At 36.0% G+C, this 12,453-nt stretch overlaps 1 protein-coding gene across 3 annotated transcripts; it reads right to left on the bottom strand.

Annotated features, from left to right (window-relative positions):
- Positions 1 to 1,795: 1,795 nt before the first annotated feature.
- egln3 (egl-9 family hypoxia-inducible factor 3) lies at positions 1,796 to 10,889 on the bottom strand. Of its 3 annotated transcripts, none has more exons than XM_067367617.1 (5): positions 10,326 to 10,889; positions 3,230 to 3,376; positions 2,982 to 3,118; positions 2,823 to 2,896; positions 1,796 to 2,712 (listed from the first exon to the last, which is right to left on the bottom strand). In XM_067367617.1, the coding sequence occupies exons 1-5, from the start codon at positions 10,845 to 10,847 to the stop codon at positions 2,684 to 2,686; spliced, it is 909 nt and encodes a 302-aa protein (XP_067223718.1). In that variant the 5' UTR covers positions 10,848 to 10,889; the 3' UTR covers positions 1,796 to 2,683. The 3 variants fall into 3 exon arrangements, with proteins under 3 accessions (XP_067223718.1, XP_067223719.1, XP_067223720.1); XM_067367618.1 differs by having other exon boundaries at positions 1,797 to 2,712; positions 3,230 to 3,349; XM_067367619.1 differs by lacking the exon at positions 10,326 to 10,889 and adding an exon at positions 8,184 to 8,772 and having other exon boundaries at positions 1,805 to 2,712; positions 3,230 to 3,349.
- Positions 10,890 to 12,453: the final 1,564 nt, after the last annotated feature.

Genomic DNA, 12,453 nt, shown 5'->3' with positions numbered 1-12,453 from the left:
GTGTCACTCATATTGTTTTGAATGGGAGAAAGTGTAACGCGCAATATGGCGGAATAAGTCCCGCCTTCTAAATAAGAGCCAATCGCCGACTGGTAAAGTCATCGCATCACTGCAGCGGCCGTTATGCTGCGTTCCAGGCAGGTTTTTGAGCCCGTAAGTCACGATTTCAAATCACGACTCACGACTTTGTAGCGTTCCAGGAAAGTTACGCCAAACTGCGTAAAAGTGTAAACAAACCAACATGGCGGACCGTATGGGGCTTATGCTCCTTAATTATTTCTATCGCCATAGGTGCTTACTCCTTGCTTATTTGAGGAAAATAGAGGAGGAAAACGGTGCATAAGACAAGAGAAGCTGTTATACCTTTTATTTTACGTAATTTACCGTGCACTTGCATAAACACCGCATCCGTAGGGGCTGCCATTGTTGTTTCGCGGGCTATGTGACGTCAGAACCCCGTAACTGGGAGAACATCGATCTAGTACGAGTTCACGGGTGGGAAGTCATGGCTTTGACTGCTGTTCCAGTGCACTTTCACGGGTAGAAGGTTGGAAAAACACGGGTTACGGGTTGCCTGGAGCGCGGCATTAGAAGCACCAGTTTCTATAGAAACAGTCAGACGCGCGCCTCCGAAATGAGGCACAAGAGACGCGCATTTAGGTCTGCGCATGCGCATTAGCTTGTTCCAGCATGAAAATAGTTGTTGTTTTTTTCATGATTCGAGCGTTTAAAAAAAAAAATTATGAGACAGTTGTCAGATTTCATTGGTGATTTCAAATATGAAATTTAATCAAAAGATTGGCAAACAGCTTTGGAGCTGTATGATGCCCAGGATGCCCGAGAGGCGTTTCAAAGATGGCCGCCGAGTGAAATGACTTGTCTTAAAGGGACTTTGGTGCACCAACACATTTGTCCCACCATTTTAAGATTCGTTGTTCAATTAGATTTGTTTGAATATTGATAAATTTAACCATCCTCAAAAAAGTTTATGGATTGCAATGCATAGTACGATGCAACTGGATTATGCAGATTTCCATCATAAGAAAAAAAACTGACTTTAACAATAACATGTAACGTACATTCTTAAAAAAAAAAAACACTGACTGGTCGGATTGGAGTTGAAGTCGCCCCAGATGTCGAAGGTGATGGTCCAGCTTCTCTAAAGCCCTTTAATGCGGCTCTCACCACTCTATGGTCCCTGACAGATCGCCCGAGACCGCCATGTTGAATCTGCTGCCCCAAACACCGATTGAGTTGCGTAATGTGCGCCGTTGCATGTGACTCACCGCCCAGTGGTGTTATAATTTGCATAACTCTGCCTTCGCAGTATCACTGGTTTGGCGTCAAGCATGAATTTGCATGTTCTGTAAACTAAAGATTTTAAATGTTTAGCTCAACATTTAGATTTAGGGCTATATCTAAATCTATGTTAAGTGAGATTGTTGAGCATATAATATATAGAGGATTCACATTTATATTTAGAATTAACACATTTAGATTTAAATAGGTGGTTTAGATTTACATAAAACACTTAGATTTAACTGATATTTTATGTATTTTAATTGCATGAAGCTTATTTAGGTAAATATTGCAAAATGTATTTGTTTTTGTAGCTAAATCTAACAGAATTTGACCAGTTTTTCTTACACAATTTATTTTACAAATGACACCCTGTAATTTTATGTCTATGGTAGCAACAACAACACAGCGACACCTATTTAAATTATAGCCAAAAACTTTATTATTGGAACAAAATGTTATACAATTTCATATTGTTTAATTTGACCATTTCAAATAGTTCAAAAAGTCTCAATTTATGTACAGTAGCTACATTAACAAACTCTTCACACATTGAGTTTATTTTCCAGAACAACTTTTATTAAAGAAACATTTTATAAAGCTGCCAGTTTTATTAAACAACTGTCAAATATTGATCCAAGGATGTGGCTGAGCAGCATTGCTGACCTGCATGCAAGCTGATTAAATTCTCTCAAACACTAAGCCACACTAGGATTGGACAAAGAGTAATATCATGACTAAGTGCTTTTCAAAAAACCTTTTTGTGAACACAGAATGACTTTTATAAACATCTCTAATTTAAAAGTCTCATTCAACATCAAACTGTCATTCAAAAGCAATAAAGCATCTGTACATACACAACTTCAAGACAAATAAGTTTCAAATTCTCTTTCTAGTGAGGTGCTCATTAAGCAAAGAACAATAAAATATGTGCCAAAAACATAACAGCATATAAAAAGGGACAAGCATGAAAAGAAACATTTATAATGCCTGTTGCCATTTCTAAAACAACTAGTGTTATATTTCTTATCTATTCATTTGTTTATTTTCTTTAAATAGGCCATATAGCTTAAAAAAGGTTTTTTAAAGAACAATTTAATTACAATAAACATCTAATAGTACATGAATCAATATTAAGATAATCACTTTTTTTTTTTTTCACAAAATTGTCTTTACATTAGCAGCGTGTTATTCAATAGTCTCTTCACCGATTGTAAGGACCAGATTCAAACAAAGTAAATCACATATACAAATTGGAGGGAGAGGTACCATTAGTACAACAAGCAATTCAAAAATAGGAAAAAAAAAAAAAAAAAAAAGCTACGAAATAAGATGATAGGCGCAAGAAGTCCTCTCAGAGGAGACGGGCCAGTGTATTTACACGTTAAGATGATGAATCTTTCTGTGAGGTGGCTGAAATACAAAAGTTTAAACAATTAGATATTTAGAATCAGACTTCAAAAAAAAAAAAATATATATATATAAATGAATACACTGATACTGATGATTTTAGCTGAACCAACCTGTCAGATCTCTAAATTTTCTTTTTGCTTCAGCTCTTTCCTCTGAATCAAAATACCACACAGTGATTGCATACCTGTGACACAAAACAGACACTTAAGCACAATGCTGAAATCATCTTGAAATAGTTCTATAACACGAAAGCCAACACATGCACTTACCTTGTAGCATATGACGGTTGAACTTCATGAGGGTTCCTACGATCTGACCAGAAAAGCAGAAGTCGATCAAACAAAGGCTCGATGTCAGCTACGTAAGATTTCCCTTCAGGAAAGATCCTTAGCAATCCCCCATGCTCCTAATAACATACAGTGACATTTGATTAATTATCATCATCATCATCATACAATAAATATTTTGAAAATTACATTGTTTTTTGTTTTTTTAAACATGCCAACTAAATGTATACCTTGGCATTCCAGTTTTTATTTAGATAGTAAATACAGGTGACACAGCGACCATCTGCATTAGGGTTATCTACATGTTTCACGTATCCTGCTCCATTTCCTGGATAACAAGCCACCATTGCCTGAAAAAGAAGACAGATCAAGCTAAGCTTGATAGAAAGTTGTACATTACAACAAATCCCAGCCAAGTCTATTTCTAGGTAAATATGCTAACAATTAATTAATCAGGTTATTAAAATATTTTGTCAAGTTAGCAAGTTTGTGTATCAAACCCAGCCCAATTGCTATTCAAAATCTGTGGTCTAAAAAACAACCTGTGGCAATAGTCTTAACGTTGCACTGGGCTATATATACACACACGTTACATATAACAATCTTAACAAGACAACAAGGTAACAACACACAGCTGGGGGAGACAATCAACATGAAAAACTACAAAAGGCCTACAAAGATGGCGGACAAAAAAAAACAAATTTAAATTTAATCTGGTGATAAAGTATGTTTACGAGCTGCTTAATTCATACAATTTAATTAAAATTGGAAATGAATTAAAAATAATTCATTAAAACTAAATCCATATGAACCAACTGACAGAACCCGTTGAGGTTCTATATAGAACCTTTTTCTTCTAAGAGCGAAATGGTTTCTAAAGTTTAAACAATATTATCTTGTAAACATAATAATATACCAATCACAAATATAAATCGATGTGGTTATCATAAAAGTCTAAAAGACAAATGTTTAGTTTAAAAGAAAAACACTATTAAATTAAACATGGTGCACATTTTTTGACTAGATGGACGGTTTTTTGAAAGATGAACTTAAGGCACCCACATAATAATGATAATCAGCCTGATTTTGGGCCCAATTCACCCATTCCACACCTTATCAGATTTTCTTGTAGTGTGATGTGTATTAAGAGTCACTTAATCTGCTCGGAATAACGTAGGAAGCCACACCACTCTCAAACGTGTTGAATATTTACGATCAGAAATCTTGTTGTGTCGGGGGAACCCAGAGGACAAATGCGAACGCAATGCACTCTCATACTACGACTTCATCCAAACCTTTTTTTTTATTATTTGTTATGTTGTGTAGAAACATTGTAACATTGTTCTGTTACATATCCTTACATTTCAGCTCAACATTAATTATAAAATGTTAACTAGATGTGTAAACTACCTGCCTAGCAATGTGTGTTTATGCTGAAATCTATTAAAAAATTAAAAAAAAAACTTTTCTATCAATTGTCTTTATAAGAGCTTTGAGTTGACTGTGCGTTTCATATTTCATGCTTCAGAAATGTGAAGTAATTTCCGGTAAGGTAGCATAGTGAGCACGATGATGCTCCCTGGTTTTTGTGGTGCATTGTAGGAATTTTTAGAGAGTGAACTTCCAATGCACTGCAAGGATTTTGCGATTGAGATAGCCATTAAAATGGCATCTTGATCAGTGCCCTGACTACTGAACTAGGGAGCTGATTAAGACGCACCAAAGACTATAGATATAGAAAGACGGTTCACTCCTATTAGTTATGAATGTGAGAAACTGCAATGCGCAAAATGGAGGAATATGTCCCGCCTTCTAAGTAAAAGAGCCAATCGCTGATTGGTAAAGTCACTGCATCACTGTCACTGCAGCTGCCGTTAGAAGCTCCGGTTCCCATAGAAACCTGAGACTCACACTTATTAGGTCCACACATGCGCATTGGCATGTCTAGCCTGAAAAATACACTTTTTAACGCTAATTGTGCATAAGAAACAACATTTATGGGGCAGTTCAGTTCAGTTCATTGTTTAAAATTACTTTACCAATCGGCGATTGGCTCTTAATTAGAAGGCGGGACCTATTCCACCATATTGCGTGTATTTTCTCCCATTCATTACTAATTGAGTGAATCGTCTTTCTATAGTCTTTGCTATTATCGCCATTTCTTCCAAAGACTATAGAATAATGCTGCGTTCACGTCACCTCGTATTTACCGGAATCTTGAAATGACATCACGTGACGTTATATTCGGAGCTGTTCATGTCCTTTTGGTCCTTGAACTGGGAATTATGCGTTTCCATGGCAGCACTATCGACGCCTAAATGAATCTACAGTGGTCAGGTGGTACAGCGCGGCCACGTGGTACATCTGGGAGCTTTCAGAAAACTCCCAGCTTACAAGCTGTAATTACGAGCTCTACAAGGACGTGAAGGCTTTTTACAAGCTAGAATCTCGTAACTACAGGAATTACGAGGCCGCGTGAATGCACCTTTACACAAGATGCGTCACTAGTATTGTTTTGAGTCCCGCCTTCTAAATAAGAGCCAGGTAAGAGATTGGTAAAGTCATTGCGTCACTGCAGCGACCGTTAGAAGCTCCGGTTCCTATAGAAACAGTCAGACACGCGCTTCCTATAGAGACACGCACTTAGGATTGCGCATGCGCTTTAGCTTGATCCAGCCTGAAATTTTTTATTTTTTTGTCATGATTTAAGCGTTTAGAAAAAAAATGTATGAGACAGTTGTCAGATTTCATTGATGATTTCAAATATGAAATTTAATCGAAAGCTTGGCGAACAGCTTTAGAGAATTTGAAACAAGGCGTTTCAAAGATAGCCGCAGAGCGAAATGATTTGTCTTAAAGGGACTTTGTTTCTTCTTGCCCGTCGTCCGCCATGTTTGTTTTACCTAAAGTCACATTTGACTGAGTTTACAGTCGGTTGTAAATGGAATCTGTTAGTGTTGGTATGCTGTCATTTGAGTCACATCGCGGCACTCCGCACACTATAGGAACAAAATTGTTAAATCAATGATTTTTTTTAATTGTCATGTTTGTTTTCTCTCACATTTTGAAAATCTGTTAAGATTTTAAATATCTTTTAGAGTAGGCCAGCCTTTACATGGTAAATTATCAAAAGCTGATGCTGTAATATAGCATCTGCTCAATCTTGGAATGATTATTTATGAATGCAAAATGGTTATCCCTCACAAATACACACACAATGGGGGCAACAGTCACCAGTGCCCATGTTTACATTTCTGCAGACAAGTCTTTATCATGATCATGTTCCCACAATAAGAGTGCACACGCAAGTTTGCCGTCATAGCAAAATATAAATATGTAGCAGCAAAGAGAGTAGGAGGAAGTGTGTGCGTGCACCAGAGTGTGTGTGTATACATGGGGAAAGAGAGCAAGCTTGGCCAGCAGCCAATGCGCTGAGGGTTTAATGACAGTGCTACGTGTTGAGCGTGAGTCTACAGCACTAAACAGACTTCAGCTGAAACGCACAACTACCGTACACAATCCAGAGCTCTGATTCAGCACCATTGACGCCCACATGCTCAGTCAATATGAAACCATTTCAAAACACTCATTTGAGAAATATTAATATTCTATTTCCTCTTACTAAAGGAGAGTATTTGCACTAACCGTTTAAAGCATTTTAGGTACCACTTTACAATAAGGTGTCATTTGTAAACATGAACTCTGAACGGTTTATTATTATATTGTATATTGGACCTGAGCTAATGTGAAGTAACTTTAAAGATTAATAAATACTGTAACAAATGTATTGCTCATAGATAGTTAGTTAGTTAATGTTATTTATGCGTAATATTTTCATTCAGACTTACAAATGAGGAGAAGCGGGTAATTAAAAACAGAAAATTCTCTATTTCTTTTAGAACTACATTTGAGCAAGTAAAACTCTTGTATCCCACAGCTGAAAAGTGGCTCTTAAACATCCTGTTGCTTCACTCGGGGCCTCTTGTAGTTCAGCAAACACCAGTGAGAGAAGTCACGTACTGTTCACAACAACACAAACTGAAAGCCTATCTCTGCCATTCATTACCAAGCACAGTGAAGGCAGTGTGTGCCAAAGGCACTCTACTGTAGACAAAGAGCTAAACAAAGACAGAAACTAATGAATCAGAACCTGTATTCACCCAGATGAACAAACAATCTATGTCAAAATAATTAAAAACACTTAATTAATCAACAAGTTGTAATAATCAAAATTTATGCTTGTGTACACGCTACCGTTCAAAAGCTGGTGGTCAGTTTTTTGTTTTTTTAAGAAATTAATACTTCATTTTTATTGTTCAAGGTGACAGTAAAGACTTTTACAATGTTACAAAAAATCTATTTCAAAAGAAATTATTCTTGAACAGCAAATCGGCATATCATTTGACACTGAAGACTGGAGTAATGATGCTGAAAATTCAGCTTTGACGTCACATATTACAATATATAAACATAGAAAAGAATTCTTTTTAAATTGTAATATTTCTTTTAAAGAGAACTTGCCGACCCCAAACTTTTGAATGGTAGCGTGTGTGTGTGTGTGTGTGTATAATGTATTATATATATATATATATATATATATATATATATATATATACACATAAAATAATGTATGTATACATTATTTAATGCATGTATGTATATACATTGGTATGACATCCACTGGTATGACATTTATTTCAGTCTAATATTATTTGCTAAATTAATGTAATTTTAAAGTCATAGCAGACATTTTAATGATTGGTTTAGGAATGTACATGAAGTACCAATTTCTAACTATTTTAAAGTATATTAATTGTACGTACATTACTTATTTACTTTTAAGGAAGCTTATTATATTTTAAATATTAATGAATATAAACATCTTTGAATCATAATTTAAATACATGTCTAACTATGGGAATATAAATTAACGTTTAAAGGAAAGTTACTATGTGTGTTACCAATCAGTTATATAATTCATACAAATATGCTCATGTTGTAGCTACATTAAAATATGAATCAAAGTTTCATAACATTTCTAATTGAAAATGAGTTTATCATATAAGAATTGTTAGTGTTATTAATGAAAGTTACTATAACTGTGTGTAATCAATTATATCAATCAAATACATATGAAACATTTTCAGCAGACACATTCTTAGTTTAAAAGCACTTAACGCTTACCTTTGACCTGGCATGAATGCTTTTGCCCAGTTGACCCACACACAGAGAAATGAGTTTGTCTATGAGTGTTAATAAGAAATTGATAGCCTCCGTGCCCCTCTCGGTCCCGTTAACCCATGTTATTTTATCCCCTCTGATGTTTGTCCTGCAAACTCCACTGCTTCGCCTGGCCAGCTGCCCGTCGTTGAGAATCCCACAGCAATGCATGCGTTTGACCTGACCCAAAACCATATGTCCCGCGATGTCCCCCAGAAAATGATCCACGTAAAAGAAGCCTCGGTCCAACAGAGCTGGCACTACCTGCTTGACAGCCAAAGTCTCCAACTGCGTGTCCATTGCAAGCTGAAGAAATGGCATTTTATCCTGAGCTTGGTGCATTCAAATCAGCTAAAGTGTTATAAAGTGATATCTAACACAGCCTCTTCCTTCAAAAGACGGATAAATAATGCCACATGCAGTAGACAGGGGCTGTCGGTGGGCTCTGATCTGCTCTTATAATCGCTCTGTGTGAGGGTCCATGAGCGCGAGAGGATCAGAGCGCAGCGCACCTGTAGCGCATGTGGAACGTGCAGAATGTGTGTCGCGCTTCAGTGGGCGGGTATTCACACGAAACCCCCATTCAGTTCGCTTCAAATTGGGCTGGACAACACATGTTTCCTACGACACTAAAGATATCTTCCTTCAGGGGGCGCTCGACGGCTCAGAACGCCGAATCCGCCATTCAGCCGCGTTCAAACATCAGGATATTTTGTCTTATATGAGTACTTTTGTTTTACTTTTAAAGTATAATATTTAAAAAATGGCAATTTCATAGATTGGAGCCTGACATAGGAAATGAAAATCTTTCTCTGAAATTGCTATAAAATGAGTCCTAATGAAACCATCCTGAACAACACTGATAAGAGGAAGGGATATCACGTGATAACACCGCCTACGTGTTACTTCAGCAGTACTTCGAAAGATCATTTACATATGAACAATGACACTGAGAAACTTTATCTATTGAATTGTAAATACATGCTCAGTTGTTAAAACTACGCATTCTGTAATGATCAACCAATAAGGGTAAAGTAACATCCCCCAATATTAGCTTATATTGGAGATAAATATGCCTAAATGTTAGATAAAGTTACAAAATGATTGACTTTGCACTTCACCTCTGCTGTAGTTTATTCATAATCTAGCTTTCAATCTGGCACTGTATTTTACTGTAGGCTACTATTAATATAGGGCTCTGTGACGAATATCTTATGAATCTATTGTAAGTCGTTTTTTAAAAAAAATAAAAAATAATAAATTTAAATGTTTAAAAACTAAATCTAAAACTAAATAAATGTAAAAAATATATATATTAGAATAAATACAAAAACAAGAGAAAATTTAAATTAAAAAATGTAACGTATTTTATCATTATTTATGTTTATTTTGTATGTTTCCGTATTTGGCCTAAGCCCCGCCCATTTAAGAATCCTGCTTTATACGTAGACTATAGTGCCATCCTACCGTCGTGTTGTATTTCTATGAGTTCAGCCCTACTGTGCTGATTTACCCGACTGTAATTAATGCCAAGCAGAGTCAGGCCACAGAAAACACACGCGACTGATCTCATGTATGTGTTATGGCAAAAATAAAATAAAATCGTGAAGAAAAAAGATCAAATTAATGTAAAATAGTTAGCATTGCTTTTATCTCAAACGACCGCGTGATTAGACCATCACAAGATGGTTATAATGAGCTCATTTTATGGTCATGCCTGAGTCTGACCGCCATTGAGGAGCCGAACAGCCGCATGTACGCGCACAAATCTCTAAAAAAATACGAAGGGGGCGTTTTTCATCAAGCGCAAGAGAACAAAGCTCTTCAGTGAGCTCTTTGTGTGCTTTTTCTAAACTTCATAAAATGAAAACGCATACATAAAAACAAGTTACACCTGCTTCTCTCTCGATCAACTTCCAAACTTTGCATTACAACACTTGATTGTCTTATATGCCAAATCGGTTGTGTTGCAATTGCAAATTAAAGCATGCGACTTATATACTTCCAAAGTATAGGCCTACAGAGTTTTAGGCTTGCCAGGTTTGGATGCTTAAGCAACTTGAAGTGCTATTCGGTGAGGTTAAAGAGCACGCGTAACTCACTCACCTTATGCCTCCCTCTGATTTTGAACTTGTCCAGTCTGCCGTCCGCGCATGTGATGACTTTGTCCATTCGGGTCAGCAGATAGCCAATGTTTAGGCAGCTACTTTCGGTGCCATCGACCCATGCAATCTTGTCCCCTCGTATAGCTTTGCTTTTGTCCAGTTTTTGGCTCACTAACTGTCCATCATGCATATTGCCACTCTGGTGAATGCGCCTCACCTCCTGCAGAACGCGCTCTCCGATTCTGACCCCTAGAAAATTATCAACTATACACAAACCGTAGGAGTTCATGCACGGGACTATGTATTGCAAGACTAGTTTGTGTGTGTGTATGCGCTTGCGATCATTAGATTTTGCCCGGTTACTGCGGGGGTTCCTGAGCTCTCTGGGCAGCTCCATGCGTCCACGGGTTTCATCTGGACATCTTTGCTGCTGTTTCTGCCCTTGACGATCTATTCTGATCGTTTGGTCTTCAGGGATCTGTTCAGCCGCCTGATTTCCTTGCTTTTCTTGCTTTTCTGCCATTGAGTCTAGTGCAGCAGAAGTGCAGCGCGCGCGCGCTCTTGATGTCAGATGAGAGGGGAGAGACTGAGCTACGTGAACACCATCACATGTGTCAAAGCCTAATTTAGAGCTCACACAAGCCTGGGCAGAAAAGATGTTTACTGATGAAATACAATTACATCTTATATTATAGGGGCAAAAGGCATAGCCTAAATGTGAATGTCAATAACAATCATTACTGTAAATTCATTAGTGTCAATGAGTGTCATTCAGCCATTAAAAATGCTGTTATTGTTGTTATAATAATAATAAAAACAATTTATTTAATAATAATTTTTTAATTATTATTATTATTAAGAAAATGATTTGATCGAGATCTTAATATTTCTTCTTTAAATATTATTTTAGAAGCCTATCTTTGAGATACTATTATACTTTTTGAAACCGTTTTTATTTTTATGTTTTCAATTTTCATATTCATTTTAGTTGAAGTTTTAGAAATGCTGTTTTTGTAATTTTTTTGTAATGTCTATATAGTTTTTATTATAGTTTTAGTTTTATGTATTTTAGTACATCAAGTTAAACTAAACGAGTTTGGTAAGTTTAGGTATATTTTATTTTATTTCAGTTAAAAGTAATTTTATTTCAAGAAACAATTTTTGTTTGTTTGTTTTTTAGTTTTAGTGAACTATAATAACCCTGCTTATATGTCTAAACAAATTTCCCAGAAGTCATTCATCTTCAAATGCACACACCCCAGTTGGTCAGTTAGTTTCTCATCAAATGTCAACTGTGTTAAATCATTTTTGTACCTGAATGTCTAGTTTCACTTCCATTTACAGTAATGTTAATGTTTTTGGTAACACTTCACAATAAGGTTTCATTAACTACTTCTGTTAACACGAACTAAGAATTAACAATAATTCTACAGCATTTATAAATCTTAGTCCATGCTTATTTTAAGATTTACTAATACATTATTAAAATCAAATGTTGTAATTTTGTTAACATTATTTAATATACTGTGAACTAACATGAACAATCAATGAACAGCTGGATTTTTATTAACTAACATTAACAAAGATTAATGAATACTGTAACAAATGCATTGTTCATTGTTAGTTCATGTTAGTTAATACATTAACAAATGAGACCTTATTGTAAAGTGTTACCATCTTTTTTTTTTAAATCCTCACTGTGCAATGCACAAGGGGTTAAATCTTTTGCTGTGGCTTTGAAATGGCTTGAAACACCATAGAATGCACGTTGATTTGCTAAAAATAGCACGGAAATAATTAAAGCCATATCACAGACGTGACGTCCGTACTGACCCAAATGACATCTATCTGCTGGCTTTAGTTTCAACAGCGAGAAAGGTCAGAGGGAACTGACATGTTGCACAATGGACTATGATATGCTGTTGTGATGTAAACTACTTTTTCAAATGTTACAAAATGCATCAGTTCACCATAGTTTTTCCATGGAAGTTGGGATAAAATATGTGCATGGTGTGTTTTTTAGTAAAAATACAAAGCATGCTTTCAAGCCAGCACCTGATGTCCGTTTGATTCTGACTAACAATGTGATTTGTGTTTAACATTAAGAGGTTAAAGTGCCATATTTGTTT

Source organism: Chanodichthys erythropterus, chromosome 18 (assembly GCF_024489055.1).
Source record: "Chanodichthys erythropterus isolate Z2021 chromosome 18, ASM2448905v1, whole genome shotgun sequence".
Taxonomy (NCBI): domain Eukaryota; kingdom Metazoa; phylum Chordata; class Actinopteri; order Cypriniformes; family Xenocyprididae; genus Chanodichthys; species Chanodichthys erythropterus.
This window is presented reverse-complemented; position numbering and strand designations above follow the sequence as displayed.

Bases quoted from the DNA above. Each gene is read 5' to 3' on its own strand.
- egln3 (XM_067367617.1), bottom strand. From the start codon at position 10,847: ATGGCAGAAAAGCAAGAAAAGCAAGGAAATCAGGCGGCTGAACAGATC. The intron at 3,377-10,325 runs GTGAGTGAGTTA...CTTTCTATCAAG, and splicing joins AAATCAGAGGGAGGCATAAG to CTTAGCTTGATCTGTCTTCT. The intron at 2,897-2,981 runs GTAAGTGCATGT...TTTGTGTCACAG, and splicing joins CAACCGTCATATGCTACAAG to GTATGCAATCACTGTGTGGT.